This window comes from Vombatus ursinus, unplaced genomic scaffold (genome assembly GCF_900497805.2).
Source record: "Vombatus ursinus unplaced genomic scaffold, bare-nosed wombat genome assembly UNPS02014832.1, whole genome shotgun sequence".
NCBI classification, from domain to species: domain Eukaryota; kingdom Metazoa; phylum Chordata; class Mammalia; order Diprotodontia; family Vombatidae; genus Vombatus; species Vombatus ursinus.
This window is the reverse complement of record NW_020954610.1, coordinates 56,071,893-56,092,294: the sequence shown is the minus strand read 5'-3', so window position 1 is coordinate 56,092,294 and position 20,402 is coordinate 56,071,893. Positions and strand designations below refer to the sequence as shown.

At 35.4% G+C, this 20,402-nt stretch overlaps 1 protein-coding gene across 4 annotated transcripts in view; it reads left to right on the top strand.

Moving 5' to 3' along the window:
- Positions 1-20,402, top strand: part of RBFOX1 (RNA binding fox-1 homolog 1) — a 411,528-nt gene that overhangs the window by 300,273 nt on the left and 90,853 nt on the right. For all 4 annotated transcript variants that reach the window (XM_027839403.1, XM_027839401.1, XM_027839400.1 and 1 more), the window contains exon 7: positions 6,938-6,991. In XM_027839403.1, coding sequence (XP_027695204.1) covers positions 6,938-6,991 — 54 coding nt within the window. The remainder of the gene's footprint in view (positions 1-6,937; positions 6,992-20,402) is intronic.

Sequence of the window (20,402 nt, the reverse complement as noted above, 5' to 3'; positions counted from 1 at the left end):
TGTCACAAAAAAATGTTGTACAGACAAGTATTATGGCACCTTGAAGAATAATATCATTTATTTAGATGTTATCATTGTTAAGGATTTTTTTTAATTAAAATTCAACCCCTGGGCAGTACATTGGTTGTTAATTGACTTTCATCATACAATGACAACCCTTAACTTTCTTTTCTTAATTTTAGATCATTTTCAGTCTTCTTTTATATTCTGAATGACTAAATGGCAGGTTATTTTTTTCTACCATTCCTCTCTTTGCCTCAATTTCCTTTTGATGACCTGGGCCATTAAAGGGACATTTCCACATTAGAAAGAGGCAATCCAGTACTTAAATGAATCAGCCTTTTAAAGAATGTTTCGTGTAATTTCTTTAATGTGTTTTTTTTAAGTGGGTTTTTTTAAGACCATTATCAGCTAGCCATGGTTAATATGTGATAGCCTAGCTGCTGAATATTTTTAAGAAGTGGATGTTCTTCCCCATTTCCCACCTTTTATTTTTGCTTTGTCATCATTCTTGTAGAGGAACCGCCTCAGTAACTGCTGCTTATAACAACTGGTCATATGAAGGATTTTTTTTTTTAAATACAATCTTGGGCATTTAGCTGGATCACAAATCTAAATCCAGTTGTTCCAGTATTATGAAAACCTCAGGTCCATGGGGTCTCATTATCTTAAATTATGAAGCAGTGGTGATTGTTTTTTATATATATATATATATATATATATATATATATGTATATATATATATATATATATATATGTATATGTATACCATCTCTGTACTCTCTGATTCCACACACCTGTTCTCATGCTTTTTTAATTGCGGGAATAATACACTTTGATAACATTGGTTCCTGTAATAGTGTGGCACAAAAGCTACTGATGCATTCCATATAACTGTAAGAGAGACCAAGGAGTTTATTTCTAAGGACAAGTATGTTTTCCATTGTCCATCCCTTTTTACTTTTGGCCACAAGAGGATAACTTATTAATAGCAATAATCTTCCTATAGGAGATCTTTTATCTATAGCAATTAACTCTTCAGTCTGGAAAGATGAAGGGTATAGGGATAATGATTAGATGTGTGATTTTGTTAATGTAGAGATCTCTCCAATAAGGAAACTGTCTCTACCATTGTAGGTCAGCACCTCCCCTACAGCCTGTAGTTTTCGGTTTTCTAGAACTTTGAGAAGTTAAAGGGCTTTGCTTGATGGCATAGCCAGCATATGTCAGATAAGGGACTTGACCTCAGGTTTTTCTAACTCAAAGGTCAGCTCTTATCCTCTAAGACACTCCACTTCAAGAGTATTATACAATTAAAATTCATGAAATTATAAAGGGTATAGGAAAGAGTGAGCATAAAAGTATTCTTGAAAGGCAGGGTACCCCTGAAAAGTTAAAGGAGGTGGTTTTGGGGCAAATAATAGGAAATATATGAAAGATGTTTTGACTTGAAATTGTATAAATGAGAAGACTCTAGACGCTTTTTAAAATTTTTTTTTACTGATATAGAAGCCAAAACTGAGTTTTGCAAATGCTAAGGATTAGCAATAGGACTGCAAGATGTCTCCCCCTGTCCCTCCCTCAGTCAGTGGTGATTATTTGCTTTCATAAGTAGCCACTCCTTCATTTACTTCTTAGCCTGGAGAGATAGTAAGAAAGGAAAAAGAGGAATGTGAACTGAATCTTAGCTAACCTAAATTTTGGACTAATATAACTGATTTTCTATAGAACATAATAAATAACCTTTCCTGGTTAAAAATTCTAGTTTTTCTGTAGACCTGAATGGTTTTAATAGGTCTAGCTTTTTTCCAATTTTTCTGGTTTTCTTAATTTTTCACTTTCTAATTCCTGTCCTAATATAATTAAAAACTAAGCTTAGTGAGCTTGATAGCCAGCTGTCTTTGGAACACCTAACAGGGATGGGTAACTTGTGGCCTTGAAGCCACATGTGGCCCTCTAGGTCCTCAAGTGTGGTCCCTGGACTGAATCTAAGTTTTACAGAACAAATCCTGGGAAGTTTGGATTCAAAGAGCTGCGCTTGAGGACCTAGAAGGCCACCTGTGGCCTCAAGGCCTCAGGTTCTCCACCCCTGAAGTATCATGCACATTTTAGCTTACATTCATTTCCTATAATAGTGAAATTGCATATAAAACATTTGTGAGTGCATTATATAGGATATCTTTGTTCCAGAAACTCAAAAGGACATATACGTTGATTGATTTTATCCAAATATAGATCTGCCTTTTCAGAGCACTTTTACAGGTAGTTAAAGTTGAGTATTTTTGGCAGTTTGTTTGGAAACTGTACACAGAGAGGAAAATCATAAAATGTGATTTTTTCTGAAGTGTTGTGGACACACAAGCTTTTGCCTGTTGATTTGCACATGTCCATGTCTCAGAAGCAGAGACTTGGGCTGTAATAGCTTAAGTCTCTGCTCTGTTGCTTTAGCATGCCTGAGGCCCTGGGATGTTGAGAACTGCAGGCTTTTGTCAGCTGTTTTTCTTTGGTTGTAAGTTTCATTGTTTGGTTTAATGTCCTTGATCAAAATCTCTAAATTTGGAAGGCCTAGGGAAATACACAAACAAGCTGAGAAATTAAAAATGTGAGCAATCTCTGGGATTACCATGTCCATCTTCCTGACAGTGCAAGATCATTGTCTTTAGCAAGGCTGTCCCAAGGGCCTCTTCTAGGTTGGGCCGTATACGTGTATATTTGCATGAAATTTGCATAACAGTTCCACATGTGTATATCTGTTCAGAGACATTTTCAGGGCCAAACTCTACTGTTTCTCCTTTAAAGGTTATTTCTTTTTCTTTGTCTTTTATTTTTTTTTGTTACTCGTATCATCCATCATCACTGACTCCTCCTCCTTCACTAATTGTCTAGCATAGAACAGGATAGTGGTTGATAGGAAGAGATAAAAGAGGATGAGGATGATATTAGCCTTCCAAAATAACTGTTGGGCTAGATAGTTCTTGAGCCAGTTATGGGAACAGTTCTTTCTAATGAGAACTGTGAATTCCACATACTGTGTCTGTAGAGCAAAAAACACTTTTTATTTTCCCATGCATGTTTGAGCTTTAAAGTTAAAATGCATTGTATGAGTGCTTGGCTCACACACACACACACACTCTGGGGAAAGGGAACAAGGATAGGGAGAGCAGTGACACTAAGAAAGATGTGCCCACTAAGACGTGAACAATAACACCTACTGGGGCGATTTTCTTGCTTCTCCTCTTGCACCAAGGTTTCCTGGCAGCTCTTTGCTCAGAAGAAGTCAGTTCTCATCACACTTGATTAACCCTCGCAGTTATGGGCTAGCACAGACCTCCCTGACAAGACAGAGTAAAGTTTAATTGCTGTTATTTTCATGATGAATGAAGCCTTCCCCATGCTGGCTTCAAAAAAGTTAAACACTCCAGCACTGAAAATAGAGAACAGGAAGAAAATGAGGTATGGGGGAGGGGACAGTAATTCAGCTCTGGGCATCAACTGGGATCTCTGAAGACCTTTTTCTTTTTTCCGCCTTAGATAAAATGAGAGGCTGTTAATATAACTTACAATCTTAGAGAACTCCATCAGCCAGAGCTGGCAGGTCCAAAATTCATTCAAATTGTTCATCATCTAGTATACTATGATCAATGGACTCTGAATAATTGGTATCCATTGCAGTACCCTTAGTGGAACTTTTTCATTTAGGGGCATGGCTTAACACTGTCCTGGGAAAAACAAATGAAAGCAAATTTTACAAATTTGCAAGGGTAAATCCAGACCTTCCTTCCTGCCTAGATCCAGGAAAACCTAACCAGAATTAATGTGACACCTGTAACCCATGCCAATCATACAGATAGGCTCTAAGAATTTTCCTATAAGAAGTCATTATAAAAGTGGAAACTATCTGTTTTAGCAAAAAGGATAGAGTTCAAGCTAAAGCTCATAGTTTCATGGTTGCTATTTTAATTGAAATCTTGAGGTCTGGGAACTGCATGCTGTTTTCTATCTCAAATACCTAGTCCAGTGTCTTTCACTTATTTAACAAGTGTTCATTGGATTGAATAATTTTATTTATTACAAAGGAGTTCTTCCTTTTATTGAATCAAAATTTGCCTGCCTGTAATTTTCTGAGTTAAAGGAAGATAGAGATAATAAGAACCTCATTAGTCCCACTGCCTTATTTTCTTTAAGCACCTTTGATTTCTGAGCCTTGAGCATGCATTGAAATTTCACAGGGCTGTAGAATTTTCAAGTAGGAAAGGACCTCAGAGGTCATCTCATTCAGCCCCCTTAATTTCAGCTACAAAATTTGCTCGATATTTGACTTTTTAATGCCTCAGTGTCCTTATATCTGTGAAATAGGGATAATGATTCTCTGCATAAAGTCCAAACTAAATATGACTTATTTGTGTTCTTGTACCTGTACTATTCTGCACCAGTAGTTTCTGTTTCCTGGGACTTCAGTGTCCTCATCCAAAAATAAAGGAGTTAGATTAACTCAAATTATCTTATGACTTATCATTCCAAATCTGGGGTTCTTTTGGAACCCCAGGTTCTCTTTCATAGGTATAAGTCAGATTACTTTTGGAGGGCTAGATCTGAAGGCATTGATATGTCAGTAGCCTTAATAATAATAACATATTTTATATAGTTCTTTAAGTGGTTCTTTACAAATATCTCAATTTATCTTCACAACAACCCTGGGAGGTATGTGCTATGGTTATCTGTGTTTTACAATTGAGGAAACTGAGGTAGACAGAGGTTAAGTGACTTGACCAGGGTCACAAAGCTTGTAAATGTCTGAGGTAGAATCTGAATTCAGGACTTCCTACACAGCAAAGTGAATATACTTAAAAGCATTGATTCTGAAAACTGACATTTAATTTTTTATGCCGCCATTAATTTCTATGATACACAATTTCATTTTTGTGTATGTTCTTTAATAATAGAAATTTGTATACCTTTCTGCTTTAGCAGACACTCCTTCTGAGGGGTTGTGACCCAAAACAAAAACAAAATTGATCACCTCATGGCCAGCCTTTTGTTTATGAGCCTCTCTCAAATTAGCTAGGCACATTCTTGGAGGATGAAGAGCCAGTCCATCATCAGGCTTGTACTTAAAGCCTTTCCATTGGAGTATAATACCTGTCAGAGCCTGTGCACCCCTGCCATAACATTTGAACCCAGGGTCACCTACTTGCGATGTTGAACAGTGTTATTGTAGAATATATTTAACACTGGGTTGGATTTGAAAAGATAGATAAATAAACAAAATCCTAATTAGTAAAAAAAATTATCAAAAGGAGGTCTGGAATATATTTTATGTAGAGAGAGACACAAACAAATGGAGGAATCATGACTTTAAGTATGAATTTTTTTTAAGTTTAGGCTAGGATTCAGCTTAAAGTAAAATTGTAATTGTTTTTTGAAGAATGGCTGGAATACACTTATTAAGTAAGGGGAAGGCATTGGACTAGGTATTTGGAAAAGAACACCACACCTGACCTCAAGATTTCAATAAATCAAAATAATGTGAATATCAAATATCGATACTTCCTTAAACAATAATTATTGATAATTGAAAATGCTACCTTATTGATAGCTATCATAGCAAATACACTTGGCATATCAATTTTTAAAGAGTTTGAAAATATCACGTAGTTAATTCACACTAAAATTATACAAAGCATGCTTCCCATTGGTAACTGAAAAGCTCTTTCAGGAAATGAGACAGACTTAGGGTTATTGTCAATTATTATTGGAAAATACTGCAAAAAAAAATCTGATATTTTTGGATTCTAGGTAAAGAAGTACCTTGCGTTTTTAAAGAAAAAGAATGGTAAAATTATAAATTAATTATATTCTATTTAAAAATAACATTTATATCCCATTTATAAATAATTATAATTTATTATTTATAAAAAGAATATAATTTTATTGTGGTGATTGAGGGGAGAGACTTTCAAAAAGTATTTACTTGGGAGTTTACTTCTTTCCAGGTCATTTTCAGGAAGATTTTACCTTCAAAAAGATGGTCAGAAGTTTTAGTTGCATTATTTTTCCTTGTTGTACAATATCACAAAATGCACATAGAAACACGTATGGCGGTATATTTTTTTCACATGAATATTTTTGTAAACTTCTTTTAATGACCAAAAAAAGATACTACTACTACCACTGTTACTACTGCTATTATACGTGTTCATCATAATGCTTTATAGTTTACAAAGCACAGTTAACTATCTCATTTCACTCATTTGGGATAGAAAACCATACCTGACCTCAAGATCTTAATAAATCAAAAAAATGTGAATATCAAATATCAATACTTCCTTAAATAATAATTATTGATAATTGAATATGCTGCCTTATTGATAGCTATCACAGCAAATATACTTGGCATATCAATTTTTAAAGAGTTTGAAAATATCACATAGTTAATTCACACTAATATTATACATTTTATGTGTGTGTGTATATATATATATATATATATATATATATGTATATGTTTGTTTCTTCTTTAGGCAATTGGGGTTAAGTGACTTGCCCAGGGTCACACAGCTAGTAAGTTGCAAGTGTTTGATCTAAGATTGGATTTGAACTCAGCTCTTCCTGACTTCAGGGCTGGTGCTCTATCCACTGCGCCACCTAGCTGCCCCTCATTTCACTCTTACAACAACCCTGTGAGGTAGTCAGTTCCCTAAGTAATACTATCATCACTTTATAGAGGAAGATTTTGAGGCTCAAAGATTTTAAATCACATCACACAGCTGGCAAGTGAAAAGGGCGGGGTCTGAACCTATTTTTTGGACTTCTGCATCATGCCACTGTGCATCCTTCACTGTCAAACAGTCGTGAAACTATATGTGATGGGTTTTTAAGTATGCAGTGTTGTTCTTTGTGGTCTTGATGTCAATGGGCCACTTTTTATATTTTTTAGGCTGGAAATTGAATCCAGTTGTGGGCGCAGTGTATAGTCCTGAATTCTATGCAGGTAAGAACATCTCTGTGCACGACAATGTCTTTTTCTTTTTTTCTTTTTGACTTTTTTTTTCCAGTTTGCGTGGCCTATCAATCACGAGTGGAGTTTGTAGAATGGACTGAATAAATAAATAACTCTCTTGATAGGTTCTGAATGATTTCTTTGCACAAAACAAAAAGAGTATTTAAAAATCATATAAATAATAAAGACTCCTTCATTTAACATATTGTACATGAGGGTAAGTATGGGGAACCTCCCCTTTGACATCGTTGATTTTGCCTGAAAGAAACATATTCATGTTTTCAAAACCTGATTGGAAAAATGTAAACTGATCTACAATTATTTTCCTTCAACATACTTACGTGTGTAAGCCACACACTTTTTATCTAGTCTATGTTACACTTACTAGCAGAGCAAAATGAAGAATTAATTATCTGTACAATTCAGAAATGAGGTAAAGATGAAACTACTCCTGAAAAGGTTTGATTCACCAGAAAGCTCTTAGACTCTTTCTACATGGATCAGTTACACTTGGTAATTACTTCTTTGCCCACTTTGGCTTCATGTCTGTATGTCCTGGGTAAGACAAAGTCCTTGCAGTGAACGTTCCACTACTCTTTATCTGTAGTAACTTGGCTATCAAAAATTTGAGGGGAAAAATAGCATGTAGTGTTGGAATCTTAGAAGCCATGAGCTTTGATCTGAATTAAATCCCTTAAATGATTTTGTGACATTGCCACCCTCTAGCCCATTTGCTTCCTTGCTCAGCAAAGAAGTTATCTATTGGCTTAGAAACATAGCAGCACATTATTGAAATGCAGAGGTCATCCCTGGGGGTGGGAAAGGGTGGAACATATTTGTATGAGAGAAACAGTATGCTATAGAGAGCTTCCTTAGATCCAGGAAGACCTGGGTTCAAGCCCCACTTCTGCTACATAATGGCTTGGTAACCCTGGGAAAGTCATCTAACTTACCAGTGTTCTGAGCAACACTAATTTTTTTTTTGAGGCAGTCAGGGTTAAGTAACTTACCCAGAGTCACAAAGCTAGTAAGTGTTTGAACTCAAGTCCTCTTTACTCCAGGGCTGGTTCTCTATCCCCTGCACCACCTAGCTTTCCTTCAACATTCTGAGCAACACTGTTAAAACTAAAACGTTGCTGAGTGGGTGCTGAACTGCATCAGTGAAAGAATTTCCTCTTCTTCAAGTTCCCTATATCAGTTAGATCCATAGGTCTCAGCCTTACACCTATGTGTGATTTTTTTTTGTTAAAAGGAAGAATATACACATATGCATTATGCATATATACCTATATGTATGTGTATGAAAGAATAAACACATGTATACTTGTAATATGTTATAAATGTTTGTAGAATGGGGGGAAGATGGGAATAATTGACATTTGGGGTTTGATTATATGCCAATTTGTTGTTCAGTCATTTCATTGGGTGTTCGACTCTTTATGACCCATTTTGGGGTTTTCTTGGCAAAGATACTGGAGCAGTTTGCCATTTCCTTCTACAGCTCATTTTACAGATGAGGAAACTGACAAACAGGGTTTAGTGAGTTGCCCAGGGTCACACAGGAGCAAGTGTCTGAGGCTACATTTGAACTCGGGTCTTCCTGACTCCAGGCCCAGCACTGTCTACTGTGCCACCTAACTACAGATTGTATGCCAAACACATGGATAAAGAATTTTTAAAACAATGTGGTCTTTTATGCAGATATTTGGGCCATATAATACCCACTGTCTGGAGTTTGACCCAGGTTTTTTCAGTTTTCATTTATGTGTTTGATGACCTGTAGACCCAGCATTAGGGCAGTAGATTCTGTTGGTGAATAGCTGTGGGGAATGGTTCGGCAGGAAATCAATCTAAACTTTTGAGAATTAAATTTTTAATTATCCGTGGATTTCAGCCTTCTGCGGTCTCCCAGTTCATCATTGTTCCTGAAAATTGAGTGACAGATTTGCCATTCCACTAAGGTTCTTTCTTTAGGGGTGAAAGTAGAAGAAGGAAAAGAAATTTACATGTCTAGTTTTGCCAGTTAATTCTTATAGCCAAAGAGTAGAAAACTTTTTAATGTGTGCTCACAGTAGCATGCAGAGGTTTACAGCTATTACTGAAGCATATATTCCCCTCTGGCTTTGACGAAAGCTCAGCTTAGGAGACCAAGTGGCAATTTAATAGTGGTGTTTTAATGTTTCATGCAACAGACAAGACATTGCTTCTGGATAATACTGAGGGTAGTTATAAGCCTGGACTACAGGTAAGTTTGGGTCATAATTGTCTTCTTTTGCTTTTTTCTAAATGTCATAACAACAACAACAAAAAATCCAAAACAAAACAAATGGTAAGTGATGAATAGGCTATGTGTTCATTTGGAGAAAGGGGAGTAGATTTTTTTTTCTTAGTCGCAAATCTAATTTGACTACAATCATTAGTCACATTAGCCAGAAAATGATCAAATCTCAATTTTTTTAAAAGCCAATTTGTGTATTTGCTCACAGGGACATAAAATCACAGTTATTTTAGAGCGTTGGGAGGCAGCTAGGTGACTCGTTGTATAGAGCACTGGGCATAGAGTCAGAAAGCTTTGAATTCAAATATAGTTTCAGATACCAGCTGTGTGATCCTGGACAAGTCACTTAATCTCTGTTTGCCTTCATTTACCAGGAAGAAGGAAATGGCAAACCACTTGAGTATCTTAGACCCCATGATGAAATGACTGAATACATATGTATTCTAAAGTTACAGATAAGATAGGCCTACACTCCTAAGCCAATAAAGTTATGACACAGATTTAAAAAAAAATTAAATATCATTGTCTCCTAAAACGTCAGAATGCCTTATTTCTTTCTGCTGTACCATGATTACCTGAACTAAACTTGCAAAGTGAAAGTAGTGAAACAGTTATCTAGATATTTCCAACCCAGAAGAACACTGAAACACTTGAACCTTAATTATCTATTTTAGGTGAAAGTTTTATGTCTGATTCAAATAGACTTCTGTAGTCCTCTTCCCTCTGCTGGCACTAGGATGTAAAACATCAGAATGAAAAGTCAAAAGCACATGAGCATGCTTATATGTGCACATGACCATCTCTGTGTGTCTGCATAGACACAACTTATGACTTTCAAAAGCTGGGGAAAGGCTGGAAGAAGAATTTACGTTAAAGTGTTTGCTGACCTGAAAAGATTTTTAATTGATCTAAACTAGACCAATGTATTTCTAATTTAGGCTGCACACATACACAGAAAAACACGTGCCCATAAATATGTGTCTGTCTAAACACTTGGATAATATCCATTTAGTGGGGCCATACAAATGTTTGCTGTTGTTTTGTCATTTCAGTTGTGTCTAACTCTCTGTGACCTCATTTGGGGTTTTCTTGGCAAAGATCCTGGAGTGGTTTGCCATTTTATTCTCCAGCTCATTTTACAGATCAGGAAATGGAGACAGACAAGGTTAAGTGACTTACCCAGCATCACACAGCTAATAAGTGTCTGAGGCCAGATTTGAACTCAGGAAGATGAATCTTCCTTATCAGCTGTTCAAATGCTGCCAGAGTCTATATATATGTTCATGAATTGGCGACATTAGCTGTTTTAGATGTTCCTTACATTGGAGATAGATAGATACCTTTCTCCTATTTGCAATGCTGAATGTATCTAAATGGAAAGAGAGGCTGTGACATTGATTTGATTGGGGCATTCAGCAATTTTAACCTGAATCTGCATGAAATAGAAAGCTGGAGTCATTAGTCATTTCTGTACATATGACTTTTTATTAATGATGACTATAATAATATTCCCATAGTATAATTATTGATTTTCAAAGCTTATGCAGAATTAACAACCCAGCCTCCAATTGTCTCTCAGAGTAGGGCATGAAGAGTTCGCATATTTTGTAAATTAAAATCAATATTTTCAATCTCTCCTAAAGGTAATTTTCCTAATTTAGTGGACCTTTTCCTAACATTTATTTTCTCTTTTAATTATAAAATGGCAGGTTATTGATTTTTGTATATAACCTCTCGAAGTCCCCAGTGCATTTTTATTGCAGGGTGGGGTTAGGGAGAGCAGTTGTACTTCTTAATGAGAACCTTTAATTACTAGCTCAACAGTATTAATTTTGTTTGATGAATTATGACATGCTTTCTCCTACAGCATAAAAGAAACATTTAGGAAGCTTTTATGAAAGAGACTTTCCAAGTGGTGGCTTTCTGAACTCTGAACTAGAATCACATACCCATAATTAAAAATATATATATATCCAGTTTCCATTTTCAGAAACACACACACACATCACTCTATCCCATAGATATCTGAAATCTGTCCAAAGGGTGTTGGGGTTTTTTTCCTATTAATCTAAATAGTACTGATTTTTTTTTAAATCTAATCAATCCCAAAGCTAGAAGGAGAGCCCAGACCTGTGAGCAATAAAATGGTGACACAAGCAACTACTTTCTTCTTAAAGATCTTTGACATTTTAGCCATGGTTTCTGGCCATTCTCTTCTTAAGTTTTAGAGAGAAAGGTGTTAAACAGAGTTTGGAATATTTGAAAGTATATGGAACCACCAGCAATATGTTATTTAGTTTTATCATTGGTAGTTTCAAAAGTGTTCAGATGAAAATGCCCCAACAGGGCTAATGCCAAAGATTCCATGGTCAGTAAGAGAAGTTCTTTTGCTTACTAATAAGTGATGAAAAATTTGGCCAAATACACGTGAGATTTCTACAAATAAACTATTGATTTAAAGCATCTTTAATCTTTATAAATAAATACAAACAAAACAAAACATAGAGTTACACCAAGCTGTCAAGATGGTACTGATGTATAGGAAATTCCCCAGTTTCTCAATTGCTGGTGAAGACACATGCTGCAAGGCTTAACTGCATTGTATATCATATCTGCCAACTCATTTCTGTGATTAAATATTCCATCAGTGAGGCTATAAGGCGGTAAAGCTTAACAAGATTCATAAGATGCACCACTTGAATACACATAACTCACTTGCTGGGATGGAGAGCACCCCGCATGCAAAAGAAAATTGGAATTGAGTTAAATTACTCCATAAGACAAGATCAATAGAGAAAAGAAAGATCTTCTAATGCAATGCAAATCTAAGATATAGTTATGTCCTGACAACTGGAAGCAGACAATTAAAGTCAAAAGTGGAGGAATGTAGAGTAAATCAACTCTAAAATCTTGAAGATAATGGTAAACAGTGGACCTGGTGACATTATTATTATTGGCATTTTTTCCCTTGAGTGTACACTTATAAAGCAAAAAAAAATTTAAAAGAAAAAAATCTGGCATTAGAAAAACACATGACAGGGAAGAATAGGGAATGGGTAAGACTGGATAGGGATGGATGCCTGACAGTGTCTGTGTTTGGAAGTCAAATGAATAATAACTGCAGGAAGTATATTTTTCTTCAATTATATTGATGAAGCACTTTCCAAGTCCACTCTTGCAGTTTGGAGACAGTTGCGTCTGGAAGAAATTAAATCTTCAAGATACCAGATATCTTTGATCTGTTGGTGAAATTACATTTCACTTACTGGTTATGTTTTTGAATAATGGATTTTAGACAAAGCGAATGTTTCAGTGTTTAGGTTAAGACTTGCCTGTTGGTATTGTAGTAGTGGACATCTCATTCCCCATTATCTTTCTTAGAAGTTTACCTGTTAAGGATATAACTCAGTCAGTTACAATACCTTTCCTACTTTTAGAGTCTGAGACTTTCTGTGAAAAGGCTACCAATTCCACCACAAATCATGAACCAACACAATCATGATAAACCAAAACACAATAAAGGACATTCTGGAATTAATCTAGTCATTCTTAAACTAATACCATTTTTTTCAAGAAGAACTGATCCAGTCATATTTTGTGATAAAGAATTCCATTCTGCCTGCGGTATCATCTGTCTATGTCCCAGTGTATATAATTTGTGCTCTTCCTGTTCACTCAAAGGGTGAGCCTACCCCTTGCTAGCAGAGGCATTCCTAAGGAATAGCTCATGATGTTACTTTCCCATTTTTGACTTTTGGAACCCACTGTGGACAATGTTTTCTTTTTTTGGACATGTGGTGTTTTGTGGAATTTACAAGTGTCTAGTTTAAATATGATACATTGAAGTGAACAAGAAGCTACAAATTCATGTCCTAAATGCACAGGATTTTTAAAATGGAAATTTTCCACTTCAAAGACATTATTTTGTACATCTGCTTCTCTTTGTCTCCCGTTTGGGGTAGGATACAGTTTGTTTCAGTTCCTTTCTTTTCTTCCTCCCCTCTCCATCTTATTGATTTTCCATCTTTCTCACATTAAACCCTGAAAATTCTGATCACTGCCTTATCCATTTCCAAATCTGAGAGCTGGAACTCCTCTCTCAAGTGATTCCTGGGCTAGTCTCTATGATTGTTTATACTCAAAATGTTGGTTCCTAAAAAAAAGTAGAAAAGAAAAGCTTTCTGCTGCCAAAGAAATTTCTCTTACAACTTCTAATCAAGGGATGATGGGTTAGTTTTGTGATCACATCCCGCTTTGTGCAGTCAGTTTGAACAAGAATGAAATGCCTGGCATGTACATGGCCGCCATTTTTGAAGGCAGTTGCTTTTTGCCCCTCTGCCTCTTAGGCTTGAAAATCATCAATGGCTTTTGCTAAAGGCAAGTCTCTATATTCTTTACTAGTATTCTAGGTTCTTTTCCGGCCAGCTACAGTTATGCTTTGTTATTTGAAATTGTATTTCAGTGCATCCTTAAAGTCTCCTCCTCTGCCTTCCCTTGGATTTGAACAGCCTCAACTCACCTTACATATAGTAGCCGCTTTGAAAGTCCTTCCTGCCTCATTCATTCTCTGCAAAGTTACACTGTGAAGAGGTCACTACTAATAGACTGGCTAAAATTGCAAGGGAATGAAATGTTTTGGTTAATCTAATATTCTGATTAATAGTCATATATGCTCACAGTACAAAAGAAGATGTACTATTTGACATTTTCATTCTTTAAGTGGAATATAGGAGAATATAGTGGAATATAGGAGATTGGGGTGGGGGAAAAGAGAATCTGTTTAGAAAGTAGCACCAGTATTTACTCTTTAGACCTGAATGCCAGTTTCAGTTTTGCCACTAAATGTATGACCAGTCACTGAATATTTCTGATCTTGTTTCCTCATCTATAAAATGAGGGTGTTTGACTAAATAAATTCTAAGGTCACTTCCAGCCTAGTTTCTATGAATATTCCATATTCTGTTCCATATTCCTCTTTCAGATTATTCATTTTCAAACAATTAAAATACAACTCAAAAATATTTTTTAAAAAATCAATTATTCTATTGTAGGATAGGTAAGAGTGCTTGTTGATGATAGAGATTTTCATTAAACAGAAAGCTAAAGAAAACCATCTTTTCCTATACCTCTTGATGAGTTAGTATGTTTTTATATAGTTCTAAATAGCAGGAGTAAAGATTACCCTGATTAAATTGTTCAGCAGGTTATATGTACCTGCCATAGATGTCAGAAGTCTTGTAGTCAAGAAGTTTGTATATGATTTCCCCTTTTTAGACTTTCAGTTAGAGATGGATGCCTTACCCTGTCAGCTTCTAAAAGGACACAGGCTGTCCTGACTCATGTTTCAACTTCTTTGTCAATCAGCATCCACATCTTTAGAAATCATGCTACCTGGACAGAATTCCATAAGAATTTTTCAGCTCTTAATTCTCAGGGAATATATTTTGCTGCCTGAATGGTTTCCTTGCTACATAACTTTAGTGTTCCTCATTTTGTCAGATAGTCAATCATTAATGATTAATTATTAATGATGCAAAGAAAAGCAAAAACACATTCTATACCCTAGAAGATAATAGTTTGCCCCTTGCGTTGGCCCACTCCCTAAAGCATACCTTTCTTATCTGCATACATTTATAAACATAATAAATATATTCATGCACATATATATTTATGTACATGAGTGTTTGGTCTAATAATTTGAAGTATATATCTGGATAGGGACTGGACCTTGTGATGTGATTGTTTTAGGGAACTCCAAGATAAGGGAGCTTCCTCTCCCAAGGCAGGTTAACATTTTTTCTGCAATTGATAGTCTTAGAGAATTGCCTGGGGCCCTGAGAGTTTAAATGACTTGCCTAGGGTCATATAGCCATTGTGTCTCACAGATAAGGCCAAAACCCAGATCATCCTGGCTCTGAAGGCCAGTTCTTGATCCACTCTGCCACATTATTTCATGTGTGTTTGTGAATGTGTTTCTCAAAGAATCTTGAAGATGATTTCATTCAACTTTTTCTTTTAGAATAGTTTCCTTGAACAGTAGAAATACAGTCTTGTATGAGTTCTGTATCCCATGATGCATCTTTTTGTGGCATATATTCATAGTATGTACAAGTGGACTAAAAGTGAACCTTTCTCACAACTGTGACCCTCTCTATTGATATTGAGGGAATGGGCTAGAAAATATATCATATTACGTGTAATTGGGAAATGTTTAAAGAAATCAATAAAAAGACATTATTAACAGACAGATATGGAATATAGCTTTGATTTTACCTTCAACACATAAATGTATTTATTCTATAATTAAATATTTAAATTTAATACTTGTTGATCGATTAATTCCATTACACATGGAAATCTCAAGAAAAACAGAGTTTTATTTGTAGCTTCACATCTGTTAATGGTGTCAAATACTTTCAGGACATAAATTAATAGAAATCTCTAAGTAATTGGGAATTGGACTCCAAAACCCTAACATTGCAAGTTGCTATAGCTAGCTATACAAAACCCAGTAGAACTGGATCTTTGGACATTTTCTGAAAACGTGAGGGCAGTCCAAGTTTACCTAGTAGTGGTGAAGGAAGATGGGGCAGCTAGGTGGCACAATGGATAGAATGCCAAGTGTGGAGTCAGATAGACTAATATTCCTGAGTTCAAATCTGGCCTCAGACACTTACTAGTTGTATGATCCTGGGCAAGTCACTTAACCCTGGTTGCTTCAGTTTCCTCATATGTAAAGTGAGCTGGAAAAGGAAATGGTAAGCCACTCCAGTATTTGTGCCAAGAAAACCCCAAATGGGGTCACAAAGAGTTGGACATGACTGAAAGACAACCGAACAACAAAACAGCAATAATAATAACACCTGAAGAGTCAGACATGACTGAAAAATGACCGAACAACTGAAAGGAAAGGGAGATACTAAGAGAGTATTAGAAAAGAAATTAAAATTTCTAAGTGAACAAAGTATTTTTTAAAAATTATTACTTTTTTTTCCTCCTCAGCACTGTTTGTATATGAATAGAAATCCCCAACAATATCTATACAAGAGACGTACTATGATGATCTCTTCCAATGTGTATCTATAAGACACTATAGGACTGTTAGATTTGCTGCTGATGGATTTTAAAGTTAACAGAAGCATTTCATCAAGAAATGTGTTGACCATTAGGTACTGAATTTCTACATGAAAGAAAATACAGTTTTAAAGATCATATAGAAAGAGTCTTTTAAAAAATAATTTGGTAACATCATAGTATGGTAAATAATAATTCGGGGGGAACCATACATTGTCTCTCTATCTCTGCAAGTCCAATGAGATAGGTCAGATGCAGCATTGACTCAATATACTTACATGAGGAAAGAATCTGTGACTATTTAGCTAAGTTTGTTAGAATGCAGAGATAATAAGGTGAAGGTCATGAGATCAATCCTTCTATAGATCATTTAGCTTTGCTGTATTTCATGGCTATAGATTGCATCCTTAACTTGGCTACTCATCTCTCAAATGTATGCTATTGGTTCAGAGTAGTGATCTGAGAGTGTGAATTCATTAGCATATACCTATTACCTCTGCAAGGGGAATAATTCAATGAGTGTGCCCTACTGTTGTCAAGTCATGTGCGATATTCATATATGCTGTGGATTATTATGTACAATGCTCAAAACAGTACACATAATAATACTTAGTAAAGGTTAAATGAATAGATGGTTTTCTTTCTATAAAAAAAACAAAACAACAAACCACTGGTTAATAGATAGATTAACCACTAAAGAGGTAAGAGAGGTTGGGTTGTATCTGTACCTGTCCACAGTATGTGGCCAAGTTGACTGTCATTTAAATGTAGTTTTAGTATTTAACTCCAGGATTGTTATAAAATTTGAGTTCTGGAGTGAGTGACTCCATATCGGAGAACAAAGCATAAAGGAGTGTAAAGAAGATTTTATTTTTGTCTTTTTATTTGCTTTGCAATTCAATTGAATGTCATTTTGTTTTTGAATACTTTTTTCCCTGTTACCAATTACAGTATCCATCCTTGTAAATTTATAGTACACCACGATTAGCTCAAGTGATTAAGTCATTATGTAAATATAGACAAATTAGGTAAATATTGTTTAATATTCTTTATGTTAATTTAACAGAGATACTCATATTCACAGGATGGGAAAAAAACTACCAGGGGTTTACAAAAATGTAGAGCTAAAGTACTAATATACAAATGGCAAAACTCTACTTAGATTAACAGCATTGATGACAGTTAATGCATTTCTAAAACTTCTATGGAACTGTTACAACCCATTACAGTCAAAATAATGGTTTATGAAAAATTAATAAAGTCAGTGGAAAATAGAATTCAGCATCTGTACTAGCTATTTACACCAAAGGAATCATTCAGAATTAATTATGCCTTATGCTACATTATAATGAGTTTTTCATTAAAATGTATACCATTATGGAAACTAAACAAGGATTATTCAAAGAATAATGCCAACAGCTGTTATTTTTTGAGAGATTAAATTAGTTAATGAGTTATACATTTAAATCTGGTGCAAGGTTAATTGACATGCATTTATCATTGTGTTAAACTTGGCATGATTTTTAAAGAAATGTATACCCTAGTATCACAAATATTTAGGCTGGGACGTGTGCATTGGTTTGTATGTTTTTATGGTATGTGTGATATATAGTACAATGAAGGTTAAAACCCATTCCCTTATTAAAGCCACTGCCTTCAGATACTTGGTCATTTCTCAGAAATAATTTTGATGATCTGAAATATTCAATATTTGTTCTCAGTTCTAAGTTGATTTGGGGTAGGTGCGGGTGTTTTTTTTTTTTTTTAACAAACCAACCCATTTTAAAAGAAATATACACAAATATATTTTCTACTCTGACTAAAAGATGAAATCTTCAAGTCAAGGCCAGATGACCACTTCTGAGATTGTCTGTTAAGGGAATTCTCATTCTGTTATGTATTAGACTATAGTATATGGCCACTAAGTTTCCTTTCATCCTGATTCTGTGACTACTGAAGGGTGTTTATTAGTTTTTATTTAAAGTTTAACTTACAAGACAGAGAAGAATTTAGGATTTTTTTACTCAGAAAATAGAAAAATTGAAAATAGAAATTTTACTGAGAATAGAAATCATGTCTGCTCTCTGTCCTTCATACACATACAAACCCAGACTGATGCCCAGTGATGTTAAATGGCAGACAGGGAAAAGTACTTTAGGGAATGCTTAAGACATTCAGGTTCTCAAGTATTTTCTTTTAGCTTATGATTGATGTCAGTGTAGTAAAGGCCCATTCCATTTGTGTGGAAGCTGCTTAAAAAATCCACTAACTTCACTGTTTCTCTCTTTAAATTATTTTTTTCCTTGAAGGAACAATGAAATAAAATATCTAAAAAGCATTAATGTTCATAATTGGGGGTATTTGGCCCAGCTGTGTCAAATAATACTGATGTGGTTTAGGGGTATAGGAACCCTAAAATACTGAGGTTCAGGGCAGAGTTGTCCGAAAACAATTCACAGCCTCAAGCAGTCTTCCAATAAAGTGGCAAAAAGTTTATTGTGACATTAATATAGTGGGCATAGCTCTTTTTAGGAAACTCACAATCTAACAGTAGTGATGCTAAAGTTCATATAGAAAAAGTTCAATGACTGGTATGCCAAGTATGCTAATTAGGTGGTGAACATACAGTTTCTGTAACTTGGGAGCAAGTGTCATTCACTACTGGCATGGCCTGGGAAGGGGGGCTCCTACGGTATATGTACATCTATAACAAATTGAAGTTCTATAGCTTGACCTTTTGTTTGTATACGGTAACCGTGTTACTGTGGGAATCAGTACATGAGAGTCCTGCTGGTACAAGATATTCCTGTTCATATAACAGAAATTCTACAGAGGTCAGCTTGTTCTTTTAAGAGAGAGAGTTTGCCTCACTGAGGCCCACTTGAGTTATTAGCAGAGACAGGGTCTTTGGGCTGGGGAGAGATATGGTCCTAGGACTGGGAGTCCAAGCATAAGCACCCAAGCACCCCATCAATACAAAGCTGCCATTTTTGTCTTCTTTAGCTTCCTTACCTTAGTCAATGAAATTTTCATTTCCCAATTGTTGCCTGTGGTTTTATTTTTTTAGAAAAGATACAAATCAGCCCATTGTATCCTTGGATGGCCTGAGAGGTACCTTAAGGAGGTGTGGTTCAGTAGGCATTTCCCTGTAAACACTCATCAACATTGTTACACACTAGGCCAGGCCAGTGAATTAGTGTAAACATCCAGCTTCCTCAGAATTATTAAAGTGTGCATAGCTGCACAGAGAGAGGCTTCTACTTACCATTCACAGATTGGAAAGCTTGTTGAACATAGTTATGAAAACATCAAGAATTATAGGTAGCCCTATTTTAGTCTGCTTTTCTAGTTTCTTTGAATTTAGTTTTTGCTCATGAGGTAATACAACGTCCTTTATCCACACTTTGTAACATCTCTCCCTCTTAGTGCCTACCACATTGTTTTGTATAGGGTAGGACCTAGAATGAGTCTTACCAATAGATATATATGCCTGTGATAGCGAGTTGCCTTTTAGGATTAAACAAATCACATTTAATGATTTGTTTAATCCCATCATTTTCTTAATTACCTTCATCCCATCTTTCCAATGAACATAATAATTTTTAAAATTAAAGTGAATAAAAAAAATCAGAAGGTTTTGAGAGCTTTGTGATATCACTAGTATCCCATGCTGTTTTAGACTACAGGCTGGGAATCACTAGGTAACAGAAATATTCTAAACCAACCTTGGAAATGGACTTGCCTGTAATTGATACAGCTATTCCAGTTATGTAGGAAATAGTCACTGATTTCATTCATATAACTACCAGTATGCCCTTTTTGGCAGGATTGTGGTAGGATGGACTCGAGATTGGGGTAAGTAGTTCATGGAGAAGTGCTCTATTAAGAAAATTCGATTTATGAAGAAGAAAATTTACAAAATAAACTGGAGGAAAAAATTATACACATTATAAAAAATTAATCATTTTAATGAACTGTTTAAATACAAAGAATCCTATCCCCTTGCAAAGGATTTGATTTATGAAAAAAAATTCATTTACATGGAACTGT